At 45.1% G+C, this 26,905-nt stretch overlaps 1 protein-coding gene across 1 annotated transcript in view; it reads left to right on the forward strand.

Annotated features, from left to right (window-relative positions):
- Nucleotides 1-4,175: 4,175 nt before the first annotated feature.
- EFNB2 (ephrin B2) overlaps nucleotides 4,176-26,905 on the forward strand; it is a 43,512-nt gene continuing 20,782 nt past the window's right edge. Inside the window, exons 1-2 of the mRNA XM_075137557.1 lie at nucleotides 4,176-4,641; nucleotides 26,154-26,437. Of these exons, the coding sequence (XP_074993658.1) occupies nucleotides 4,514-4,641; nucleotides 26,154-26,437 (412 nt within the window). The 5' untranslated portion in view covers nucleotides 4,176-4,513. The remainder of the gene's footprint in view (nucleotides 4,642-26,153; nucleotides 26,438-26,905) is intronic.

A 26,905-nucleotide genomic window follows, 5' to 3' on the forward strand; every position in this document is an offset into this window, starting at 1 on the left:
TTCTCATTGCCGATGTTTAGACTGATGTTTAAAGAGAATCAGGGATTGTGGGCCCAATCCTGATCCCATTCAGATTAGGTCCCTTTTTGTTATAGGTTTCTTAAGATCAGAGCCAATATCTATGTAATTATTGCCCACGTCACTGTCGGAAAGAAGCCGAAACGTGTTATTCAACGATAAACCCGATTTTTGCTGTAAGGCCGGCTGAAGTGCGGGAAGTAAAGGTTTAAGCGGTGCAAATGGCAGAGTCCCGGTTTTCCCCTGAAGGCAGAGGGAAAGGCAGGTCTCACCTGCTCGCTGGCCCCGCTCATCCATCCATCTGTCCGTCCGTCCACCCACCCCCGCCCTCCGAGCCGGGCCGCCCGGGCGCAGGGGGACGGCGGCGCCGCTCCCACGGCCGCGGCAGGATCTCCTCCCCGCAGAAGCTTGACCCCTGCGAGTTTGTCTGCCACGGAACCGCGTTCCCCGCGAAACCCGAAACATCTGCCGGGCCCTTCTCCTGAAATAGCCCCCAGGGAAGCCGCTACTGCGGCCGAGGCCGATCGCTAACTTCCTAGCGCTTGTGAGCTTTTCTGCTCCTAACCCCGCTCCCCCGCTCCTACTCTCACGTTTCCTCCGTGTCCGGGGCGATTCCTGCTGCTCCTCGGAAGCCAGGCGGGAAAGTTGGAGGCCGATGTGGCGGGCGGCGGGGGGACGGGGCTGGCGAGGGAGCGCGGCCGCACCGCCGCTGCCCAGGCGCTCCGCACCGCCCCGGCCCCTGCCAGCGCCGCCCGCCCTGCCCGCGCCCGCTCCCGCCCGGCCCCGGCCCCGGCCCCGGCCCCGGCCCCGCTCGGACCCGCGAATAACTCCGCGGCGCAGAAAGCGGACCCCGCCCCGACCCCTGCCGCGGGGATCGGCCCCTCGGGCAAAAAAGGTGACCTGACCGGAGCGGCCACCGCGCCCGCATCTCTTTGGATGTCTTAACCTTTGTTGCTTGGGTTACCTGGGAGATAAGTTCCCGGTTTCCTCTAGGTTCTTACTTAAAAGTGGTTTTATTAAGGCGGATTTTTCTACACCTACAGTGTGCATCAAAAGGATGCTGGAGAGTAGAGTAAAACAGCTGTATTTACGTAAAATGATTAGCCTCTGGACAATAGAAGTCGAGTGATATATTTAGCTACAGGAGGATATTTTCAGACAATACCAGGGCTCTTCATTTCCTCTGGTTTACTTAGAGAAAGGATACGGAGAGTTAGAGGTCACGATTTACTCACAGCTTTTACGAAACACCGCTCGTAACCTTTTGCTTCAAAACAAACAGAAGAAGCAGCATCACAAAATTGAGGTAAACCTATTTTACACGTCTCTGTTGCTAGAAGCATTTATCAGGCTCAGTGTTTACATTGGCTCACGACTGGATACACACCACACATTTGTGTAAAAGTTTAATAATTAAGTACTTTCCTCCGCTCACTGGCGAAGCTCTCCTTTGATGCGCCTCGATGTGCATAGATACCCAATCTCTGCCTCCCACTTGAGTGCTAAGTTTCCGTCCTGGGAATCAGATCCTCTTCCACCAAATTGCGTCGCCGGATCTGCAATTCCTTCCTCACTGCAAATTAAATTTAATTAAGCAGTTTACTTAAAACGTATTCGATGTTTTGTGTGAAAAGCAAACCGATGTCCTTGTTTCCTTGAGTGGTAGATTTCATTAGAGAACTACCAAACACAATTAACACAAAATCTATGGGGCATCGAGCGCGCCTCCAATCTCCTTCCCCTGCTGCTGCGAGCGAGCGGAGCGGTCTCTGTCAGGCAGGGCGGCGGAGGCTGAAACACCAGTTTAGTTAAAACGGGGGGGAGGGAGCGATCATTTTCTTCCGAATTGATCAGGGAAATAAATTACAGTGTCAGTCGTTTTTCTTATAAGGGCTTTTTCGCGTTCCTCTAAAAGCCGAACGAGCACCGCCACTAACCCGATTTTTAAGTAAATGCCCGTATTTCTTCGGGAATAAAATTAAACGAAATTGGCTCTTCATTACGGTCTTTTGTAGCATGTTCTTTGCATGCCTCAACCAAAAGGTAGGGAAATGACAGAAAGAGCGCCGCAATTTCCTGGGATTTAACTTTTAATCCTTTCTGCAGATACTATTTTGGCAAGAAAGCCCTACTGGAAGAAATTCGGTAACCCCCTTCATTTTACAGAGCGACATTACACGAACGGTATTTCGCCGCGGAACAGCTCTGGGCGCGGGCACAGCTCCGACCCCGTGCCACCGTCCGGGGCAGCGGTACCGGCCGGCCTCGTCTGCGAGGGAACCGCGAAGGACGGAACGCGAGGGAGCCGCGGAGGGGGGACAGCCGAGGGGGACCGCTCCCCCCCGCCCCCCGCGGAGGGCTGGCGCTGGCCGCTAGTGGGAGCTGTGGGCCCGTGGAAGTGCCGCGGGAGCCGCGGCTCGCCGGGCCCCGAGCGCGGCGGCGGGCGCACCCGTGGGGGGTCGCAGCGACTCCCCCCCCCCCGGCGCCCTCCGCACCCTCCGGGGGCCCTCCGGAGCTGCCGGGAAAGCATCTTCAGCGCTGTCCGCAGTTAGTTCCCTCTGGCCAGAAATTAATAAAATGAAATAAAAGGGCCAGGTGCCGGCGGGATACGCGGGGTCTGGGGCAGAGCTGGGGCGGAGAATTCCCCCCCCGCAAAAGCGTGGAAGGGAAGGGAGAGGCGCCGAGCGATGGCCAGGGAACGGCGAGGGAACCCGCACCCGCCCTCAGTGCCCCTCGTTGCCCGCGTCCCTTCGAAGAGGCTTCGCGTGCCCAACTCCTCTTTATTTCGGGACAGCCCGCGGCTCATTGACTCGTAACCGAACAGACTTTGAACACGCCGAGTCCCCGTGGGAAGGGCCCGCCCGGGATCGGCCGTGGGAGAGCCTCCCGCCCCCCTCTCCCAGCAGGGCACCCGCAGACACTTGCGCGGGGAGCTCCGCGCCAGCGGAGACCCGGCCCCGGCCCTTCCCCGCGCAGCGGCGCGGAGGCGGCCGCGGCCGCGGAGCGCCGGCAGCCGTGCTCTCCCGAGGGGGCTTGGCCCGCAGCAGCGGGGAGGGCGCGGGGGAGCCGGCCCTGCCGCGGCTCCCCGCACTTTAAGCGGCAGCGCACTTGAAAAACGCTCAATTTCGGCAAAGACGGCTTTTGGGGTTTATTTAATTTAATTTTACTTCCTCCTCCCCCCGATTTCGCCCCGCGTGGGCCAGCCGCGCCTCCCGCCCAGCCCCAGCGTGACTAAGAGCGAGCGGGCTGTTCCCTCGCCCCGGCGGCCGCCGGCGGGGCCGGGGCCTGGGGGGTGTTACCTGCCGGCCCTGCTCGGCTGGGCTCGGCGCAGCCCCGCCCGCCGCCGCGGCGGTAAGTGACACGCGCGGCGCCCAACCAGCGCGGCGGCCCGGCGGCGGCCCTATGAGCGGCGGCGGCGGGGCGGCGGGGCCGCGCTTATATGGCTACGGCGGCGCGCTGCTATCGGCCGCGCTCTTGCGCCGTGGACTAGCCGCGGCGGCAGCGGCGGCAGCGGAGCGGCGGCGGAGCAGCGGCAGCGGCGGGTTGAAGGCGCCGCGGCGGGAACGGCTCCTCCTTCCTTCTCCGCCGCGCTGGGTTGCGCGGCGGCGCGAGTCCCGCGCCCGGCTTTCCTCCTCTCCTCCTCCTTCTCCTGCCGCCGCGGCGCGCACTGCGGATCTCGCAACGGGAGAGAGAGGGACGTTTTGACGCTGCGACCCCCCTCACCCGTTTTTTTTTTTGTTTGTGTTTTTTTTTTTTTCCGCCCTCTTCTTCTTTCCCTGCTCCGCTCCGGAGTCTTTGTCGGCGACAAGGACAGCAGTGCCCCCCGGGGAAGCCGGAGCCCTGCGGATGCGTCTCCCCGGGACCGGGGGAGCTGACTCTCGGAGTGGATTTATTGACTCGCGGTTGCTTCCGAGCTCCCCGAAACAGCCCGGGCTGGTGCCTGTGCGGATTGCAAACTGCAGGGAGCAGTGAGAGACACACAGGAGGAGCTTGCTGCCGAGGCTGTGCCCCTTTCCCCCAGCCCCTTTATTTCTCCCACCACCATTTCTTTTATTTTACCCTTTTTTTTACTCCTTTTCACGCGAGCCTTAGACACTGTGAACGTGTATGGCGCACTGGATCCAAATGGGAGTTGGCAGTTTGAGTGGCATCTTCCAAGGCAGCCGGGAGACCCCCAGTAAGAGGAAGGACTGAGGCGTTTGCATTTTTTTGTTGCTGCTGCTGTTACTTCGGAGGTAGCTTGGATCTTACCTCGCAGGAGAATTTCCTACATGCGAGTGGCATACATGACTCAGTAGATCTGCTTGCAGCTCTCGCCGACTGCATCGTCGACCCTGCGCGTGTGATTTTTAATTTTTTTTATTGTCTCTTCCCTGTCAATCGCCCCGGCTGTCGGGATACCGGGCACCCACCCTGCTGTTGCTGCTCAGGTGCGGGGAAGCCGCACGGCGGAGTTGGCGAGGCTGCGGGGAGGGACTCGGTGCCGCCTGCGACCATGGCAGCGCGGAGGCGAGACGCCTCCGCCTGGAAGTACTGTTGGGGAGTCGTGATGGTTTTATGCAGAACTGCACTGGCGAGGTCCATCGTTTTAGACCCCATATATTGGAATTCCTCCAACCCCAAGTAAGTTTCCATCCCGCTCCCGCCCGCCGCCTCCCCCGGGGACCGGCGCTGCCCTCCGCGGCGGTGCGCGGGGGGACGGTGCCGCAGCCCGGCCGCGGCCGCCGGGAGCCACGGGGACGGGGCGGGGGACGCTGCGAGCGGCGGCTGCCGGGGACTGCAGCCTGGGCTGGCAGCAGGACCTGGCCCTCCCCCGGGGCGGGCGGCCCATGTCACAGCGGAGCTGCCCCGCCGCCGCTTGCCCCCGCGGGAGGGTCCCGGGAGGGACGGGGCGGGGGGAGCCGCGGCGGGACGGGGCGGCGGAGCGGGAGCGGGGCAGCGGCAGCAGGCTGCAACCTGCGGGCGGGGTCCGGGCTCCGCTCCGGCGGAGCCGCCGCCTCCCCAGGGTCGGAGCCGCGGCGGAGGCCGCCGGGCCGCGCTGCGCTGCGCTGCCGGGAAGGGATGATACTCTTCAACTTCTCCGTCTGCAGATGAAAACTCATCCCATTGACTCCAACGAAGTTACATCTGCTTGTAACAGGGCTAAATTTGGTTGTGGAGTTGATGGTATCAAGGCACATGTCAGTGAGTAATGAACTAAGCATTACCCATCACACAACCATTTAGTGTCATTCTTCATTAACAAACCGAGGCAAAAAAGTACATGCGTTTCCAGGACTTCACTATCAAAGCACACCCTTCAAATAGAAGCATATCCTTTAAAAACTTTCTTTACTGAAACATACAAAGTTATTGCTATTGGGAAGATGAACTTTGTGTAAAGTGTGTGGGCTGTCTTTTTAAAGAGGAATCTGAGTCAGTGATGAAAAAACAATTTCTACTTCTCTTTTTGTCTCCTTTCATTTTTGACATGCAAAGTAAGTTGGCTTTGTTCAGTTGTGAAATCCTTTGAACTTTTGTGATTAAAACCACTATTTTAGAAAACCAAAGTCACGATAGGAAGAAATATTCTGTGATGAGTTTAGGAAGTTTTACACCAGAAATGAGTTAAAATAATTTTTTTAACCCATGATGCATATTCACTTACGTACACTTAAAAGCAAACCATATGCATTGTGTTAATTGAATTCAGAGTTTCCCATTAAGTCCAGTAAGTACACATCTTGTTTTCCCGGGGGACTTTTTGGAGGAAATGTTAGGTGGTGATCAGACAAGAAGAAAGGAGTGTTTCCTCGATCAGGGATTAATTCTGTGTAGGTGGCAGGATCTCCAGGAGTTTGGTGAAGACTTAAAGTTTGAATTAGGAGTAGCATCTCAAGTTTATCAAGTAGTCTTGCATTACAGTCATCATTACCTACCATTGTTCCCACTGAAGGGAAAACTCGCCGCAGATTTCTGCCAGTATTTTTCAATAATAGACATATTTGCTGTATCTCCGTAACATTTCTTTACAGAAAAGTTTTCTTATCTATCTTAAAAAAAAAAAAAAAAAAAAAGAAAAGGAAACTGACAGGAATGCTGTGGACTGCTCAGTTCAGTGTGTTGTGTTTTTTTTTTTCCTAGCATTGCGTGACAAATGTTAATGTTATGTATGCACCAGGTGGGAAGTCGGTTAAAACAAAACAAAGTTTAGCTCCAGTCTCTGTCTCTGCACTTTTATGATGCTCTGTAGCTAAAGCTTTTCTTTGGCTTAAGACAGGTACGACATAACATCTGAGAGTAAAGCGCCCTGTCCGGTTATAAAGCAGGCTTTATAATGCTATTTGAATTCTCGAAAGTCCAAGGCTGCGAGCCGGGGTTGCATTGCCTTAGTGGGCCTGCTGTGCTGGTGGAAAACAGGCTCGGCTCAGCCTTGGAGGAAGGGGAAGGCTTTTGCATCCCCAGCCCTTGATGGGTTTATGCCTACAGAGGTCACTCTTCCAATGCAGAAGAGCCCGCTGCTCTGGCCTCTGCCAGCTCCAACCTGCTTTCGCTGTTTTAACTTACCTTGATAGCTTTTATTAGCCATCAGTGAAATGAAAGTATCCGAGCAGCTGAATTCAACCCATCTTACAGTGCCTGGGGATACGCTTCCTTTATCAAATACAAGTTGTGTTTCCATTTGGCTAATTCTAAACTATTTGACTACAAAAAAGGTTTGAATGTTGTTAATGGTAGATCTAATGATAATATCTAATTACTTTTTCAACTTGAATGCGCGCTTAAAAATAGGTTGTGCTGTTGATGTAATTGAGTTTTCTTGAGTGATTCATTGAGGCTTAATCACCACAGTGAAGAAGTACACTATTAAAATTAGTCTTTTCAATTGCTGGGGCTAGTGATTTATAGGCCACTTGGAGGCCCGTAGTTTGAGGAAGCTTACAAATGCATTACCGATATTGCTGCTGGTGAGACAGCTCCACTTCTCTGAGCTGGATTTCTTGCTAATTCTTGTCACAATTGTTTGCCTGAAGGGTACGGAATAATTTCTCCTTAAACGAGGTTGTCCTCACTCTGGATTCAAGCTGAACCTTAGCTCGAGAAGTAAGCTGCTGAATGGATCCTGGCATAGTATAACAATAAAGCTCCTTTTTAGGTTTGAAATAATAGCTATCTTTGGTGCCGGTTAATTTATTCAGGGAAACTGTGCATTTAACTCTATTGAAAGCCTCAACACATAAATCTGCTGAACAGGTAGGCAATTAAATGCTGGGAGAAGTTGTTAGTCAGGTTAATATAAAGTATGAAATAATAAATTTTAGGTTAAGGTGAATGTATAAACTGAATTGGTTTTGCACTGAAGTTTAGAGGTTATAATTTCTAGCAGGTGGCTGGGATGGAGAGCATACAGTAGCTGCTTGAAGACAGAGCTCCTCCCTCCCTTCCCTGTTCCCCCCTCCCTCCCTGTTTTAGAGATCTGCTTTCATTGCCTCGACCAAATCACGAGAGGTGCGTTTTAAGCGACATACAGAAAATAACTACACCTGCGACTTTATTGCTTGGGAGGTTAAACGTCACTGTTGCAGATGGTTTTGGTAGACTTTAGACTTCTCATCTGAAGAACCTTAGATCTCTTGATCTTGAAAACACGGAGAAAAATTACTCTGTAGACTTAACTCCTGTTGACACTTTTTAATGGGGGGACTTTCTGCCTGTGTTATTTCTGCCAAGACAAACAACGTGTATAGATAGCACGGATTACCTCAGTTTCACCTCAGAAGGGCTCAGCGCCGCCTTCGACAGACAGGACAGCACGTAGCGTTATGGGCTGCCTTTTAGTCCAACGGCAGAGATGTCTCATTCAAAAACCATTGCTTATGTCTCGGGGTCGCTGTTCCCCGTGTGCTGTAGGCCAGTGAGCACAGCGGTTCCCCTTAGTGACATGTGGAAGGTTATCCTCACAAGCCGTGCGTTTGACACTGATTAAGTTGGATTATATAGCTGTTTTTCTCTCCCTCCGATAACCAGTTATATATGGGATATTTCACAGCCCGTCTCTGAATGAATGCTAACATGTCAGAAACTGATAAAATAAACTGCAATTGATGACCCTGTTAAATGGTCTATTCAGTAGCATACAGAGTAGTCTGCTTCTCATTGTATCTGAAATTCTTATTTTTGTAGGTAAACAAATGCACATTCACTACCAATTGAATAGCCCCTTGAACTATGCTCTGCAGTCGGCATTTGGGTTAATCTTGTCGGTTTTAATATAGAGAGGAAAAAGGGAGAAAGCACCAGGGGTGGAATTGTTAGTGCTTTCACATCCACATTCCTCACATTTTGTCAGGATGATAAACTGTAGGTAATGGACAGCCGTTGTTTCACAGGACAGGCGAGCCAGCCCGAGCACAAAGAGCTTGCTAAAACGGTATCTATCTCACAACACGTTTGGGAGCCTCTCAGCTAGACAAGAATTTATTTGGGAGCCCTGTGTCATGGGACTGCACTTTCTAACCTCAGCAATTACAGCTTCAAGCTGAAGAAACAGGAGTGGAAGGTTAAAATGATTTAAACACATGCTCCTAAATTGTACCCAAAACAGAGCTGTCGACACTTGGCATGCTAATACAAGGAGCGAGTGGTGGCTTCCAGTCCATTTGATATCTCTGGCATTCGTAGCCAGGTCTCCGAAGCACAAGTGAATTAGCAAAATGAATTCAGAAAAACTGAAGGCCGAATTCTTGAGCTGCTTATTTTCCCCAGCCTTTTATACATGGCGTATAATTGCTGTATTATTTATAGTAATTATCTTAAAGCATGTTATCTGTAAGCTGTGCTACGTTATTTCAGTTCGTTTAATGAAGTAATTGCCTTTAGAAAGGCAGTGACTAAAAGTCAAGCTAAAATCACTTCAGTTCTCCTTCTTCCCACACACAAGAATGCTTCCCTCCCTCTCTCACTTTCATTTTTTCCCCCCCCTCCCTGTTTTATTGTAAGGAGATCAGATTGCCTTAGGTGTGACACTCGGGATGGTCTCAAATTCGACCAAGGTTCCTGCGACGGAGAGTCAGCGGAGGACCGGAGGTGACTGCAGTGACACGCTGGCAGAGGCAGCCCTCTCAGCCCCGCGCAGCAGCCAGAGCCAGGGCTGCTTTTGGGGCTTTTTTTTTTTTTTGGAGGATCTGGTCTTCATGTGTCGTGCAACCTGCAGTACTTGAAATTGCTTGTTGCAAATGAGAAGAAAGTGGTGTTCTGAGAAAAAAATAGTGATTAAAATGTTATTCATGTGTGCCTAATGTCTGCCTGCCTTGGCTGCTGACATAAAGAAACCTGTTTTTCTGGTCATTTATCATACATCTACATGGATTTGCTTATGAGCTCATTCTTTGTGAGGCGTTGTGGAAACTTAAATAGGAATGTTAAACTGCTTGAAATATTTTGATTAAAATATGCAGTGCCACGGAATATAGGCTTTTAACCAGAACACTGTTGCCTTGAGTGAGGGGAGTGGGTTTTTTTGGGGGGTGGGGAGGGAGCGGCAAGGGAGAAGAGTTTGGGGGGGAGTTGCATGAAAAGCGGAGGAAGGGAGGATGGCAAATGGACAGTGTTAGAAGAGCTTGGAAAAACTCCTGTGGCTTCATTGTCTCTTTAAAGCCAGAGAACACAAAGACAAACGCAGTTCAGCCTTTCTCCCATGATGGAAAATGTAAACCGTTGACACAGCTCCCATGTTTAACTTGTTTAATTCTCATTTTAAATTCAGTACTATACCAGCCGTGTGAACTCTGAAGATTTCTTTAGTAATCCATTTTGTAGTTCCGAATCAAAAACAAAGTGAAAAGGTCTGACACAATTTGCTTTTATTTTTAGGCAAATCAACCCTGGTCATAGTTAATAAGGGGATTACAACCCAGACTAGGTCTTTACAGATGTAATGTAAATCAAGGGCAGAGTATAAAGAAACTGATCCCTTTTGATTGAAGTATGGTAAAAAGGCATAGAGAAACTAGCAGCAGTAATCTGATTGTATGGCAATAAAACCACCATTTTCTGTCTTTCAGATAAAAATAATGTGGTAAATCCATGCAGTTCATAAGATGTAAAGGCAGATAAAAGGTGATGCCATGGCAACATATAGATTAGCTTGATGTTAGAAATGACACGTCTCTGAAAGGGGTGTTAGAAACTAAGGGCCTTGCTCCGGGCTGTAAGGTATTATGTGAGAACCGCACAAAACTTGGGGGCCGGGATTAGAAAGTATGAAAGGCCTACTTGTGGCTTGGGATGGTTAAAGCAGTAAAGAAAAGCTGCTCAGTTCTTGCTCATTGGTGGCGTATAATATGGTAAAGATAGATTTCATTTACTGTTTTCTGCTGAGACGGGGACCGGTTAAAACTTGAGATGGCTGATTGTTGGGTGTGGAAGATTTTCTTTTTTAACTCCTGCCCTAGCAGCAGCCTTTCTGAAGAACTAGCTGCACTGGGGGTTTGTTGCCTTAATCTATTTGGGCTTCAGGCAGGAGCATGCTGGCAAGGAACAGAGAGCAGAGGGGATAGGTAGGACCGGGGTTATCTGGAAAGAAAACAGAGACCTTTTGATTTCAGTTGTGTTTCAGGCTGTGGTCTCCATCTCGCGCGCCATGGGAGCAGCAAAGATAAACATGCTGCATTGTCTGTGCCTTGGCCAGGTGATACTTCAGCATCTCTCGTGTTTCCCATCTTGCAAAAATATAAAAGAAAAAAAAAAACCCACAGACAAACCAGCATCCATTCCTATTCACCAATAAAGCTGTAGATAACCAAATTGATCTGGCTTAGTCTCTAGGTGGTATTTATTTCCGAAAGGCAGGCTGAAGTCTAGAGATGAATGAGGTAAGCATCTGCCTATCCTCCCCACCCCCCCCCACCCCAACTTAAAATCATTGGGATGAGTTTGCTGTCAGCCCCTCGAGTTCAGCCGGCAGACAATTTTGCCATTGTTTTGTCATTCATTTTAAGCGATCTGCAGCTGTAAAGGTAGTGAAATATCTCTCCTAGTGCAGCTACTTGGATTTTTTTCTTCTTGCCTTTTCTCTTAAAGAGCCTTCTAAATAGTTAGGACTTGCTTTTCTACCCAACTGACACCATAAACACCCACAACTTAAAGCCAGCGTTACATTGCGAATCAGGGGTACGATTCAAACGAGAAATACTTACTTTATTGCCTGCTCGTTTGTCTGCTAAGGAGGGGGAAGAAAGCACTCCGCATTTGTTAGGCAGAGTCTAGACATAAGGGGAAAAAACACTGAAGCCTACAATAACAGTTGTGTCTTTCTTTAGTGGGAATGAGCCTGGGATGAGCTCGGCAAAATGGAATTCATGCTGTTTGTTTGGCAGTGGCTTGGACACTTTTTAAGTTTGGTTGTTTTTTTTTTTCCCCATTTTCTGGGTTTTTTATAAAGATGTTAATTACATGCTTGAATTTATCATTCTTATCCTACCCCATAGTAAGCTGGAAAGCTTCACAATTCTGACTGAAAAGGGAACTCCAGAACCAAAACTGTCAAGCTGCTGATGCTGATGTGATTTAACAAATGAAAAATAAACAAGTGCATATAGGGAGCTGAACAGATTGGCAGAATATGCGGGGCCTGAAGTGCTCAGATACGTTTCCTCTCTTGCAGCTTAACCTTCACAAATCTATATGAAAAGATCCAATTCATTTGCTGAAATTCTCCAAAGCGCAGGGGCACCCTCATCTAATTTACAGGCCGGTCACATCCAAGCACCTTGCATTCTGCATTTGACAATGATTGCTAATGGGCCATTCAACTAAAGTATTTGCTTGTTAACAGGGAACAGAGCATGATAAATGTCCAGCAAGCTTGCGGCCTCCTTCAGCTTTTCAAATGCAGACTGGTGCATATTTATGGCAGGCAAATGACAAAGAGAGAAGCTGAATTACTCTGGCCTTATGCTTTCTGTTCGAACAAGGGTTAAAGTAATTAAAGAAATAATGCAAAAACCGATGTCCTTTGTTTGCCCACCATTATCCAACATTTAGCTTTCGAACCTGCCTGTCATGTCACATTTCAGAAACGTACCAGATAAGGCTCGCTGGGTTTGGCAGGGCACAGAAGGGAGCGGGGAGTTCCTGATGGAGCGATGGAGCGCATCCTGGGCAGCGCGCGCCAGGTCTCCCTGCTCCCGCACAGAATCCTCTGCAGGTCCCGCTCTCCCGAAATAGTTTTCACTGGCATACGTTAACTCCAAGATGTACTCAGAACAGAGAGGTTTTGCAGTTTGCAAAACCCTGCTCCCTAATTGGAGGAAAAAAAACCCCAAACACAAAACAGTGGAGAGGCTGTGGAGAGAAAACAAGCACGTTGCGCTCGGTGCGTTTCTGAAAGCCAAGGATGAAAACAAAATGGCAGAACAAAAAACAGTTTTGCCGTTGCTCCTCTGCCCTCGAGGACAGATGGATCTTCAAAACTGAAACTACAAAGCATACACACACGAGTTCCCTAAACTTGAAGTGTCTTCAGTGTAATGTTGAATTATTTGTTCTTTTCGGGGTTTTTTTTATGCTTTTAAATTCGTGTGTAATCTTAGCCCGACTTTCAAAAGTCTTCAAGCAGAATTAAATGCAGAATTACAATAGATAAATTTAAATTCCGTATTTGAAAATGTCATTTAGTATTTTATATTTCTAGTTGCAAGTAGATAAACAGGTTCAAGGCTTCTGTCTAGCTCCTGTTCCACTCCATGAAAATACCTCCAGTGAATTCAGTGAGTACTACATTAGCCTGCAAGGGCTTTACATTATAATTGTTTTTTCATTATAGGCTAAATTTTAATTTTCTTATAGTGAACAAAATCTATCGTTTTACTCGAGGAAAGAGAACATCTAGATTCTTTTTTTTTTCTTCTTCTCTTAACTGTGATGCAGAGAACTTTCCTTTGATGTGATTATGTACGTTGTCAAAGACAGCAAATAAGGGCAGGACCTCTATCTTTTTTGGCAATCCTGGCCAGCCAACACCCAGTGTTTATTGCGGTATCAGCATGGTAATTATAATGCAGCTGATTTAAACTTTGATGTAATAGTCTATGCTTTCTTCTGGTTTTAAACGTAGGTTCCAAGCCAAAAAAGATAAAGGCTGGTAGAGGATTATGTTGCTAGGTGAATCATTCCTGATGTATGGCATATACATAACTATAAGATGGGGTTTTCTACTTATAGTGTTCTTTTTAAATGTCTTGTGGTTAATGGCTAAAATAGGATTTACAAAACTTTATTTAGTAGGATTCAGAGCTGTGTACACTTGAAAGAATAATCAAGTTTTACACGTGTCAACAGAAAATGAGAAATTATATGGCTTGTCTTACACAGGAGGATAGGTTAGATGGTGGAATGGTACCGTTAGACTGAAAAATCTGTGATGCTGCAAATTACTTCTCACTGTTTTGTTAGCTTTTGTTTGAATAGTGCGTTTACTTAAGTACCCAAACCAAAGAACAGCGGTGGGAAAGGTGAACAATGCACTATAAAGGGAAGTGCATGTTAAAGCTAATAAGAGGGATTTAAAATTTATGATTATGATTATTAGTTAAAGCCCAGTCGCAATTGAATGCTATTTTATTTTGGATTGGGAGTTCTGCCAGACTCCAGCCTGTCAGAGCTGAGAAGACTCAAATCAAGTCCAGGCCTATTTCTGCAGCAAACGGGAATCCTGGCTTCTTGCCTGTGGATTCATTCAGGAAGGCCCATCTGGCTTTTGATGTTCTGCAAGTTTGAAGCAGTTTGTTTAAGGAACCTATGCAGCGAGCACTGGTGAAAGCACACATAACTGCGCTTCTGACTCTTCGAGTGGTGCATCGTTTCGCATTTTCATTTTTGCTGGTGCTTGCCATCTGCTTACCTACTGCCTGAGCAGCAGTTGCCTTCTATACCTGACTGGATAAAAGTGTAAATTTGGAGTTGGGAACATCTTGACTCCTTTTGAGGATCTGCAGTCCTATAGCATTCACTGTCCACACTTCAGCTGCTTTCTTCATGTTTAATTAATTTCAGTTTTGTTCAGAAGCAGTCTAGCTTAATCACTGCACAACACTTGACCTTTAGGTTTTTTGAGGGTTTCTTTTTCCAAGGTATTTCCAAGCTATATGGATTAGCTGAACAGGGAAGGTCACATTGGCAGGCAAGATTACTAGTCTGCGTGATAAATATTTTAAAACAGATGATTTTTAGCGGTAATCGTTCTTCCTTCTACTTCTTATCAGACAGTTTTCAGGCACTTTTTGAAGAACAACAAAAGCCGCATCTTCATAAATTTATTGCTCATTTTAGTCTTCTCCATTCTGTGGATCGGTCTGTGGCAGCAAAGCGAGCAAGACTGCGCTGTGCTCCTAGGGCCTGACTCGGGAAACTGTCCTTATTCAGAAAAGCTGTTGTTAAGCATGTGCTGAATGCTGAATGTTTTTGCTGAAGCGGGACAAATTTAAGCATGAGCTGTCTTGAACCAAGGCCAGAGTGGGAAGTTTTTTTGGGGTTGGACAAACACAGATCTCTCTGAAGCTTCATTACTTTTTTTTTTTAATACCAGAAAATGATGTCAGAAGCTACGGCCCTGTCTGCACTTGGAAGGAGTCTTAATTTTCATGTAGCTTGCTGGTAGTCAGCGTAGCCGTAGCAGTGGTGATCCCTTGTGCCAGCTGGGACGGCTTGAGCGGGTCCATCAGCTTTGCTCCTGGAGGTCTGGCCGCACCGGTAGCTCTGCCGGTACCGGGTTTTCCGTGCTTTTGCGTGCCGTTCGCTGTCATGCCAGCACCACGTTTCCACTGACGACTGATCCCGGAGAGTGGCCCGGCTGTTCCCAAGAGCCCAGGTTCCCCCTCCGAGAGATAACCCAGTTTGCAACGAGTGCCCAGGCTGAGCCTCCCTGTGGTAGAGGCCGAAGAAAATGCCCACGCTCTGGCAGGCGCAGGGCAGTGGGTTAAAATGGAGTGGCTGGAGCTCCCGCTGTCCCCAACCATCTGCTGAACCCCTCTGATGGACTCTTCCACCCGGGGCAGGGAGGTCCGATCTAGTGATGAATGCACTTCTGGACCTTTACAGGAGTTTTTAAACTACTCCAGTTTAGCTTCATTTGAGAGGCTCAGACCTGCAGCAGGCCAAAAGCTCATTCTTGGTCTGTCAGATATTACTACTGCCTTGGAGATAGCAGTGGCTGCCCGGTTTGGAAAAATTTGTATTTAATGTAAGAACGTAGGATCTTCACGCTTGCGAGTGGCTGAATCTTGGGTTGAGTGTGAGATGCAAGTGCAGACTCATTGTAGATCTCCCATTTGGGTTTTTGCTCAAGGTCATTTTCTCCCATCTGAAAACTGTCTTTTTAATATAAAGAGAAAAAGGATGCGGTATAGGAGCGATAGAGAGTTGTAACTGGACTCTGAAAATCTTTGCATAACAATGATTTGCCAAAATAGGTTGGTTTGTCATACAATGCTGTTACTGATTTGGCATAACTTTTTCTGAGAGTTGTGAGTTAACAACTTGTTCTACTTCCAGTGTTTACTTATGCAGGCAAATGGTATGCAATAATACATTTTCTAACAACTGCAAAGCAGCTGACATTTTTTCTTTGAATTTGAGATATAATCACCGATTATTAATGTCTCATCAAGTAACAAGACAGTCCCCGCCCTCTTTTATAGACTTTGCTTGGAGCATGTCTTGGAACAAGACTGTACAGGTGCGAACAAATTGTAGTTAAGAGGAGGAAGACTGCAAACTTTGGTTGGTATCCCTGTATTGTGGCTGACATAAGATTTGTTTCTGTAATAGGAATGGTGGAGAAGAGCACAGAATAGCACGGCAATAGAACAATCTGGTTTTATTGTTTCTTTCTTGTGATTTACAGTGCCCTTTTTGAAAAGTAGTTCTTTGGCAAATGCCAGCTGCTCTCTGTTAGCTTTCTAAAAGCAAAGACTTTAGTGACTTGTGTAAGAAGCACACATGGTTTGGTTTGACTTTCCATTCCATGCTAACTACTGCTCTGCATCTTTTCAGCAAAGCGCCATCTTTCCTGGGTTTGGCACACCCCGCCTCTGTGAGCACAAGTCAAGTAGAGCGGTGGTTTTGTGTTACGCTGAATTCATGGCACAGATTTTTTTTATTTGTCTTTTTTTTCCCCCAAAATCCAAACCATATAAATACCTGATTATCTTTGCTGCGAGAGCAAAGGACTACTTTAATATTCCCAGTAGCATATTTTGAACAACAATTCTTTAATTAAAACAACACTGGTCTCTTCCTGTATTTCATGGCTAGCAAACGAGAGAAAACACCAGTGTTAATATCAAAGGGAGTCAGTTTTCATTACAGTAATGGTTCAATTGTGCAACGCTGTAGGCAGTGAAATTTAATATTATTGTGACTTGTATTGTAATTGTAGGATGACAGAGGAAAATGGATTAAGTTTAAATATAAGTGTACACAGCAGCGCATGGACTTTGTCAAATGGAAGCTGAGGGTTGGGGCAGGACGGGTCCCCCTCTGGCTCTGTCATAATGAATTAGTATTTTGTAAATAACTGGCCACTAGACTGTAGATTTATTACCTTTTGTAGATACATGTGGACACACACAGACATACATGGATTCTGTACTGAGTGTAATTGCAGTGCGGAGTTGCAGAACGGGTTTATGCCTGTAGGCTTGCCGGGTATTTGAATGTCTAGGCTTCCTGTCTTCACCTTTCATGAAAACGCTCTTGCCTGCCAGTTGGTGAAGTTTTCTTCTGAAGGATACACCCATCCTTTCAGTTAAGGGATTGCTAACACATGAATAGCCTCAGACTGGAAAGCCCTTTGTCATTCTTTTCTTCCTGATGAATAAAACCAAATTCAAGTTGCAGATGATCTTGCTTTAGGAAATTGTGCTAGAGAGACAACTAGTGTTAATGAGCAATATCCCCTTCTTTCCCAGTTGCCCATATACATGCAGATTAAAATGGCAAATGGTAATTTAAACCATCCATTACCGATCTCTTCCATGGAAGATTAGGGACAATGAAAGCTAGATGTTTCATTTGCTTACAGTGTAGGCAAGTGGAAGATGTCCCCAAAGCAGTGCCTGATAGTCTACTAGTGCGTAAACATGATGCCCTGTCGCCTTACCCCCTATCTTCACAGTGTTTCTCGGACGTATGTTCATGTTGAAACCTGTTCTAATGTTAAAGTGCAAAAGGGGGCAGTAAAGTGCTATCCAAAAAATGTTTATTTTTTAAGGGTATTTTTTGAGGCAAAAGTTGCATTTCTCAATAGGCTTATAATCTCCCGTACTTGAATTAATGATCTTCTGTTTGAAAAGCTTACAAATGTCGCCAAAGCGTATCGTTAAGCATTGTGGGAACAATGTTTGCTGTGTGTATTTCCATGTTCTGTCCTTTAACCCAGTCCTGAAACATGCCACAGACTTGGAAGGAATCAAAGGCAGGAAGCTTTGGAAGCTTTCCTCAGATATATTTAGGGCATAGCTATACGAAGCACTTCTGAGAGAATTCCAACTTTGCTAATCATGTCTGGTTCTCATGTTGTGCATTACCAGCACCGCCTTTCTGGAAAAACAAAATGAAAAGAATGCTGAGGCTAGGGGTTTCTGCTTGAAGTACTAAAGTGTGTACTGGTGGCATGGGTCAAGAGTTGGGCTCTCATCCAGACCCGCTTGCATCATTTGTCAAGAGGTAACTAGAAAGAGCAACTAATTACAATGCACCTACTGAGTGTTTTCTCTTTCAGAAATTCCTCAGAATAAGCCATTTATACAGATTGGCTGCTACTCTCCACTGCAGCCACTTGCAGTTTTTAAAGTCTACGTAGAAAGCATGTTTCTGCTGAAATGCAATAAAGAGGAGAATGTGCCTGTGTGTGTTTCCATGCTTGTGCATGAGAGAGCGAGCGAGCAATGATTTGAGGAGTGATTCTCTGTTTGCTGAAGCTGAGTAAGTCCAGCACTGTTGCGAGGGTTCATATTTCTGTAAATGCTGATGAAATGTTAATATAATACACTTCAAAATAGAACATTGGTCATATCCATCCTTTTTTTTTTTTTTTCCTTAGTTAGGAGACTGTCCTGAAGCACATTAGCGGTTCTTTTGTGGTAACCAGAATTGATTTTGTAAATGGATCAGAATTCTCTAGTGCTTTAAGTACTTTTAGCAGAGCAGTAATTGCTTTCTGCACAATAATACAAAAAGTTAATTGCTATTAATAGTGCTTTATGTAGAGGTCATGTATGAAAACTGAATATAAAAATCTATATTTTTTAAAAAAATTCCTTTGTCAACCTTGGTAAAAAATGGAATCGTACAGCTTTTCAGCATTTCAAGCCTTACCCGTGTGGTAAATGTTCTAAGCCAGGCTGCACGTTCTTGTGCAAAAAGCCCAGATCTTGTTTCTCATTGTAGAGGAAAAAACAAACAGATAGGTGTTTGCTCTCAGAGGGGTTTTTTTAAAGCAGAGGAAAACGTGCTTCCCTTCTACGGAGGGAGAACCGCGCATTCATTTTCGCACCCTGGATTTACGGTGGGGACGGAGGGGTAAAGCGCAAGTTGGTTTGAAGGTTTTAGTGATGTAAGCGGGTTTTTTGCTTTGCTCTGCGAGTGAGAGCCAAGAGGCAAGGGAAAGGGCAGCTTTCCAGCAAAACTAAACCATCTCTTGCAGGCAGGATGACGTCCAGTTGAAACAGATACGCTGTCTTACAGCAAAACCCTTCTGGCAGCTGTGCGCCGGGGGGCTGAAGGCAGGGGCTGAAGGAAGGGCGCTGCCTCTGCTCGGCAGGGCGGGCTGGGCAGAGGGGGCTCCCGGTGCCCCTGAGTCCGTGGTCACCCCGAGATGCCACAATCCCCTGGACAGGACTTGCCGAGTCAGCTACCTCTGCCGGAGCCCAGGGCTGGGGTAGCCCCGAAGGAGAGTCTGCGGCACCTCCTTTGGCTTAGGTACTTTTTCCACAGAATGAGATCGCATCTGTAACCTCGTACATCACAGCTTTTAAGGAACCAGCTTTTCTCTTAGAGAGAGTGTCTCCAATAAGATGTGTTTGGTGCTGGGTTGCAGGTGACCTCCTGTGTACGTGAAGGGTGAAAGGGGTACAATTCTTGCCAAATATCATGTCTTAGCTGCAGGTTTTGTGCTCTCTCAAGTGCAAGGCACCTTTAGGCTGTGACCATCCTATGCTGAATGGAGAGAAGAAGTGAGTGTCTGTACCTCTGCAACAGCAATAGTCACACAAGTTATTTGGTGAAGGAAACCCATGACATATCTTTCTAGGAGACCGGTCAGAGCATTTTCTGACGCGTTTGAAGAGGGATGGCGTCTGTGGGTGTCTGTCCATACAATGGAAGCGCTGTGCCTTCAGGACTGTGGATGTGATGGTACAATTTGACCGTCAAATCCTGCAGATCCATGCAAAAAAATGTTTTCTTTGGGGAGAAGTGTATGCACTCTTAGCCCATCTTTATTTTACACCTAATAGAAATCCTTTGTTGTATTTTAAATGCTTTCCTCTAGTATTTTGCAAAAGGTAGTGCGATGAATTGATAAATGAAACCGCTAAAATTTCATACACGCTCCTCATTCCCTGTCCACTTAAAATTTTGAGAAAACATAATAATGTTGCAGAATCATTCTTGTGTAGGTTATTAAGATTTCAGTTGTAAACATATTGCATTGTCTTGCCCTATTGAAGTCAATGGAAGCTTTGCAATAAGAATAGGTCCAGGAAAAGGCACCAAGAATGGCGTCCATTTGCATGGCTACTTGAGACACACGAAATGGTGGCAACACTACCATTTTGTCTCCAGGGTGGTGATTAAAACAAAATAAACCCTTGACCATTCCCTTCTTCAATGCACTGCAAGCATTTCCCCCCCAGGTAGTCCGAAAGAAGATGGGCTCCTTTGGAGGTGAGGAAGGGGGAGGACAAGGAGGTACCACAAACCCTGGGATGGAGATTAGCTACAGGGGAAAGCATTTATGGGCTTGCTGCAGGTTTGATTGCAGGAGAGCCCGACCCCCGAAAAGAGGTTCTTCCCTTCCAATGGAAGTGAGAAATACGAGAGCTGCAGCTTTTGAAACTTGTGTTATGGTATTTTATAATCTGGCTTTGTATAATGTGGTACTTACCATTAAAGAGCTTAAGGGATGAGCATGAATATATTTGTTTATTTATTTGTTTGAATTCCATTTAGTTTCTAGCCTGCAAGTCCTATTCATGCAAGCAACCATTGCTTACGTGAATAGATTCATTAACTGCATGGAAAAATGTTACATATAAATAAAGGTCAGCAGATTAAACTTCTTAAATTTTATTTAAATTCAAAAACATGCCTGTTTAGCATGTTTTGTAAAACTTTGTTATAGCATTAAAATAATTTAATAATACTGCACTGGCAAAGAAAAGTAGCTTCTAAAATTCACTTAAAAGGATTTTAATAATATGAAATGCTGTACTTCTTTTGTTTTCCAAGTTTCATTTGCTAGTCTGTGTATAAAGCCAGTCTGTCGTCTTGCTGTGTCAACCTATGGTAATTTTTCTTGCAGAGACTTCACATAAGAGTAGTGCCTTTCTTTTTAACCAAATTCCAAACCCATTTTGAGACAGAGACTCCACATTAATCTTTTTTTGATGAAGCTTGTTTTGCTGTCTGTTCCACAGCAGTTACTGATCCTCTTCTCATTGAATTCACGTTCACTTAATCCATTTAAACTGCAGTGAGATCAGTCCTATAAAATCACTGCTTCTGCAAAAAAGCATTTCAGGTTTACAGCTGGGTATACCTGCAGCTCGTGGGAACTGCATATCTTTGTATATGATGTTGAATATGACAGAAACCAATGTGAAAGCTCTGTATGGAGCAAAGGACTCTTACAGAGAGCTCTGGTCTATGTTTCTGGATTTTATTCAGTTCAAAGTCTTTGGGAATCAGTAAACTGGTTTTCATCTCATTCAGCAGGCTGATTAGCCCGCTGCTACTTCACTGAAATCACTACGACCTTTTCCCGGAACTTTTATTTGCTTTGCATCGAGCTGGTTTGACTTTTGCCTTGCTTAAATATTTCTCCTGTGGACAAAATGATATTCCAAATATGAATGTTTGTTATTTTCTCAAAAGCCGGATGATGAATACATATACTATTTAATAACCATTCTTTTTAAACAGTAAGGATTCGCATGTGGAATGCTATTCTGTATTCTGTTTCAGTTTGCACTTGTACAAGTAACGGACTAACATACTGTGTTATTAGTATTCATGACATTTCCTTAATAAAACTTTTCAATGAATAACTTTATAGTCAGGCTGGTAGTTAAACTTCATAAAGTTAAGTGGGTAGGATTCCCCAACAGAAGGTTTCAGGCTGCATTTTAAGAAGCGTCTTGATTGTTCACATTTTTAGGGTTATTTTTGTTACATTAATTTAAAGCTAACTGCCTACACCAATTAGTTCAGGTAAGGTATTAAAGCACAGAAATTTGGCACTGTTTCCCCAGTTAAATACACAAGACTTGTAACAAGTACTAACACGCTTTCTAAAATTGCATCTATTTTATAATTACTAGGATATAGTTAAAGCTAAGTGTGCATATATATATTTATAGTATGTGTGTATATATATAGTTTTGCAAGTTTGGAAAAGCATGACAACACATTTGTTACATCGGTCAATATTGATTAACAAATTCTCTTTAAGAATTTATTTCTCTAAGAATTTTATCTATTGATAATTTTACAGTTTCAGAAATGTCTGTGTAGTAAGGAATAGCAGAATATTCTCGGTGAAAAAGAGTGCTGACAGGTAAAGTTGTATTTTTTTTTTGAGAATTTGCTATTATGAAATTAGGCAAGTTTGAGTCGTTATCATTAAGGAAAACTCCTTTATAATTTAATATGGTTGAATGTGCTAAGTTTCTCTAAACAAGAAATTAGTTGGAAACTGCATAATATAAATTTTATTTTTTGTAAAATTTCAAAATTAAATCTAACTTCTCTAGGACTTTGACCAGTAAGGGTACGTTAGTACCAGGAACTGCTGGGCCTTAAATAAGCATGGTACAGAAAATTATTGTAACATTGGTGGGAGTGGGGAATGGACTACTCTGTTCCTGTTTTCTCTTCATCTGTCATGTGAATTTTTGGTCTAATATAATAGTTATTTTTAAAAAGGTTTGGGAACTCTGCGTGTTGCTGTTATTTGATAAGCTGCATGACTAGTTGGACGTGTGGGAGGGATTCACGTCCATGGGCTTTGCACAGATGTCAAATGTTGCCCACAATACACCAATTTTGGGCTGACAGTAAAAATGCCCTCTGTATCCAAAAGTGCCTGACAGAAAGCGCATGAATTTCATCGTACAGCTTTTATTGTACTTAATATACTGTTCTGTGCTTTCTCACAGTAAGCACTAGGATTATTAATTGTGGGCAAGATTCTTCGAATGCTCTAGTCTCACTATGTCTGACTGCTGACAGAAGTGAGTCGTGAGACTCGCTAAACTTTTCTCCTGAGTTTCTGTTGGGGTACAGGGGCCTGTATTGGTATGTAGGTTTCCCAGTAAAGAAAGTTAGAAAGTTAGCTTTTTGTAGAAGGCAGTGGTTCCAGTGCTGCCGCTATCCCGACTGCTCAGAGAGCGTGCTGCTGTCCCAGGCAACCATTGGAGTAACGCAGCCTCCTTGGGATCAGTCACAGGATTCTGAAAACCTCTTGCTCCGTCTTGATTATATTTCTGTTTGGGGAAAGAAAAAGGTTTTTAACTAGTTGAAGGCACATTCTGATCGTTAACTTTATTTTTACAGATGCCATCCTGCAAACATTTCCGAAGTGTTGATGCTACCCCGGAATGCTTAAGGCTACATCAGCACTTGCAGAAATGAAGATTCAGGATTAATCCTGAAGTTTTTGTTAGCCTCTACCAAGACGGAATGTACATTGTCCTTTTTTTTTTCAGATACTAGGTTTTCAAAAATAGGATCATAAAACAGTAGTCTTAATCCTCCCAACATTTAATAAATAGCTTCAGAAAATGCCTAGTACCCAGCAAATGATTATTTAAAGTCTTTATGGAAATAAGGTAGCAAAAATATTACACAAATGCAGGGATAATAATCATTCCTACTATTAATCGGCCACTGTAAGTTTTGTGGTCGAACTGAAATGCGTGAGGTGAAACTTCTTTATTCTCCCCATCCATACTTGTGCTTTATTGTTGTAAGAAAATAAGGAAAGTAAATTGGAAAAATACCTTTCTCGCAAAGGTCACCATCAAAACTGCAAACTGTGGAAAAAATTTCAATACAATCAAGTTCTCAGATTAATCCTTTCATTTTCAGCCTTTTTTCTTTCCTAATCCCATCAGCGTTAGATCCTACAAGTTCAGAAACTCAAGTGGAAGGAGATTTACGGAGTTTAGTTCTCAAACTGTACAGACTTCAGAGCCATAGCGAGAATATTCCCCTGCCATAAAGTCTAACGAGTGCGTCGGTTTAAAGCTCTTGTAAAATGTGTTTTAGCTGTCTGTTGGGGGTGGTTCTGTCCTCTGCCTTTTATGGGGCAATTCCTGGCTACTTAACCACGGCGCACAAATGTGCTTTCTCTCCGGTAGCTGTTCCTGAGGATTGCCTGGCATGCCGTCTCTCAACCCGTCCTGTTTGCGCTCAGAGTTTGCATGGAGGACGTATACTGCTGCTGCTTCATTACACACATACATATATACAAAATCTAAAATTAGAATCAGTGGGTTTTGTTTTTCAGGGCAGCTTTTAGGTCATATTATTGATAATGACAGACAGGTGCATGTTTCTAACCTTACGAATTTCATATTTATTATGCACGGGAATCTAAATTGATTAATTTTAAAAACAAAGATCCGGTTCTCTGAAATCTCATGTGTTTCATATTACACATTCCCGTTACGTGAAGAAGAATTACTGGCAAGAAGAAATATTTGCAGCAGTGGGATCATACAGTGACCAGCCTTTGCTTTGTCCTGGCGTGCAGATGGGGGGAATACGAGTAATTTTCGTCTTTCTGGTACCACGCTGCTGCACCTGGAGCAAAGTAAAATGGGGCTGACAAGGTGGTGAAGTCAGCCACAGGTGACTGAGAAACTCTGCCTTTGCCTGGTCAGAGTCGATCCCCGAGGAGAGCCTGAGTCAGGATCCGTGCTGCTCCTTTGGGAACGTTTGCTGGCTGGGGTCTTCCTCCCCCCCATTTCCTCGGCGCCTTTCCAGAGCTGGCCTCTGCCTCGGTCATCCCTCGCCAGGCTGGTGACTCCCAGGAGGATGCACTTCCACCTTTCCATTTGTTTCACCATTTCGACTTTCGGGAGGTGGTCGTCACTGCATTCCTTTGGCGTGTCCGAAAACTGGAGGAGGAGGTGCAGTTTCACCCCGTCTCCGGTGCATCTCAGTTTGAACAGCCATGGCCAAGCCTAGTTTCTGTAGTCTGGAAATCACGCTGCACGACACAAAAGAGCGCAGTGGTTTATACATCAACAGTCGCTTTTCTTGCCATAACATTTCATTGGTTTTTTTTCCCTAAATCTGTAATTATATGTCTTTGTCCTGCTACGTGCTGCTTCACAACAAATGTAATTCTTACACAGGCTTTGTGAGCAAAAATAATCCCGCTCAATTAGCACGGATCATAAACTTGCGTTGTGTGGGAGCAAGCGGTTGTAAACGATGGATTCGAAATTTGGGGCGTCTCATCATCTTTTCCTCTAATTTAGTAAGTTCTCCTCCAGCACTACTACGTGCTGGTGGGCTCCTTTAGCCAAGCCAGAGGCTGGAGGTCACCGACGCCTACAGCTTTGTTCTGCTTGCGCCTTAATACCCTAATTTAAGGTTTCCAGGAAGGCTGCCCGTGAATAAGCTAGATTTACTACATGTGCTGTTTAAATGCTAGCACTTGGAGAAGGGTGTTCATTAGGCCACAATTGTTTCAGTCGGTTTTTCAGGCCGATTCTCCATTAAAGAAGATCTTTGGAAAAGGCTGGCAGGCAGGAGAAAGAGGAAAGAAAGTCAGTCTTTTAGGTCTGTGCATTCGAGGACGTTGTGTCGTTGGCTGTAGTTCTAAAACACGCACTTCTTGGCCTTAATTGGAACAAATATATCTTACGGAGAAAGAAACAAACAAACCTGCTGTGGCTTTTGTCCTTGTGAGAACAAGGCTCCTCATTTTGTGGATGAATCAATACTATAAGTAATTATTTATATTTTTCTTTCGTGAAGAAGTGGTGAAGTTTGCCTATTCATTAATACGAGTAGGAAAGATACAATATCGAGTCTAACCCCAAACATTAAATCTCACTGCCAGTTTGTGTAAGAAACGTTCATCTATACTAAAGCAAAAGCACACCCGTGTTTCACTTTGTAGCACAAGAAATTAAAAAAGAGCTAAAATAATGATGGTAATGGTGGAGTTTATGAAGAGAAGAAATCATTGTAGTGTAGCGGTCACACTGTCTTCGAAAAGTGTTTTATCAGAAGCATGTGTGGTCCTTGGGTCAGGCAGATCTCTGTCCACCCCAGGTCTGTAAGCATGATCTTGGGGAGTGACTGATGTTCCTTTGTGTTATACTATAACGTCAATCAGTATCTTAATATGTTGTTAACTCTTAAAGTCTAAGTTGTTTCCTTTCCCACATGGCTGCTCAGGAGGTTTGAAAGATTGTTCTTGTCATTCTCCCATGTCCAAAATTAGCAAAATATGTGCAAGAAAGTAGAAATGTTACCAAAGCAGAAAAACAGGATTGTAGCCCACCAGACATTGCACTAGCTGCAACGTAAATGGCCAAATGTGGAAGAAACAGCAGTGCCTGCCAGAGACGTAAAACCTACTAGAGTTCCCAAAACTGGGATAAGACTACAAGACTCAATCCATCTGTAATTTCCAAGATCTAAATAAACATCTTGTTGATATTAAATTGAGTCAGGACCAAACTATTAAGATCTGGTTTGCTCAGTCTGTCATTTTGGTTTTGGAAACTGTGTGTTTGTTCTTTTCTGTCCGTTGCAATTGCTACTTTTCTGGATGAGATTTTATCAAGTGTTTCACATTTTCCCTTTTTTTCTCTCTCTCCCTTTCCCCCCCCCCTCCTTTTTTTCTGTTTTAGATTCCTTCCTGGACAAGGATTGGTACTATATCCACAGATAGGAGACAAACTGGATATTATATGCCCAAAGGTGGACTCTAAAACTGTTGGCCAGTATGAATATTATAAGGTCTACATGGTTGATAAAGACCAAGCAGATAGCTGTGCTATTAAAAAGGACAATACACCTCTACTCAACTGTGCCAAGCCAGATCAAGATGTTAAGTTTACCATCAAGTTTCAAGAGTTCAGTCCTAATCTCTGGGGCCTGGAATTTCAGAAGAACAAAGATTATTACGTCATATGTAAGTTCAAAGTATCAACTGTTCATTCTTTTAAATATAGTTGTTCATTCTTTTGTATGTTGTTTTGTACATTATAAGCAAACTAAGAAGAATGTGAATGGGTTTGTATTTTTTTCTCTGAAAATATTTTCTTGCCAGCATATTTTCAACATTATTCCTGACTTCTGTGGGGAACGTCTCTTTTTTTTCCCTTGGTTTGTGTAAACCAAGTTAGATTGTACTTCTATGCCTGTAAAGGGCTTTTCCTTTTCTGCACAGTATCATGTCCTGTAATCACATTGAAAGTTGTGTGCAGCTAAACCGTGATGTGTTTCCTGCTCGCAGCTCTGGTGATGTGCCGTGCTGTTGGCCTTGCCCTCGGTGCCCTTACTCCGGGAGTAGGAGTAGGGTGGCCTGGCCATTCCGAGCTGAGGCATCCCACGTGAGGTGGCTGGCCATTGCTCCAAGTGGTCCAGGGATTCTTGCAGT

The sequence above is a fragment of the Calonectris borealis genome, chromosome 1, assembly GCF_964195595.1.
Source record: "Calonectris borealis chromosome 1, bCalBor7.hap1.2, whole genome shotgun sequence".
NCBI classification, from domain to species: domain Eukaryota; kingdom Metazoa; phylum Chordata; class Aves; order Procellariiformes; family Procellariidae; genus Calonectris; species Calonectris borealis.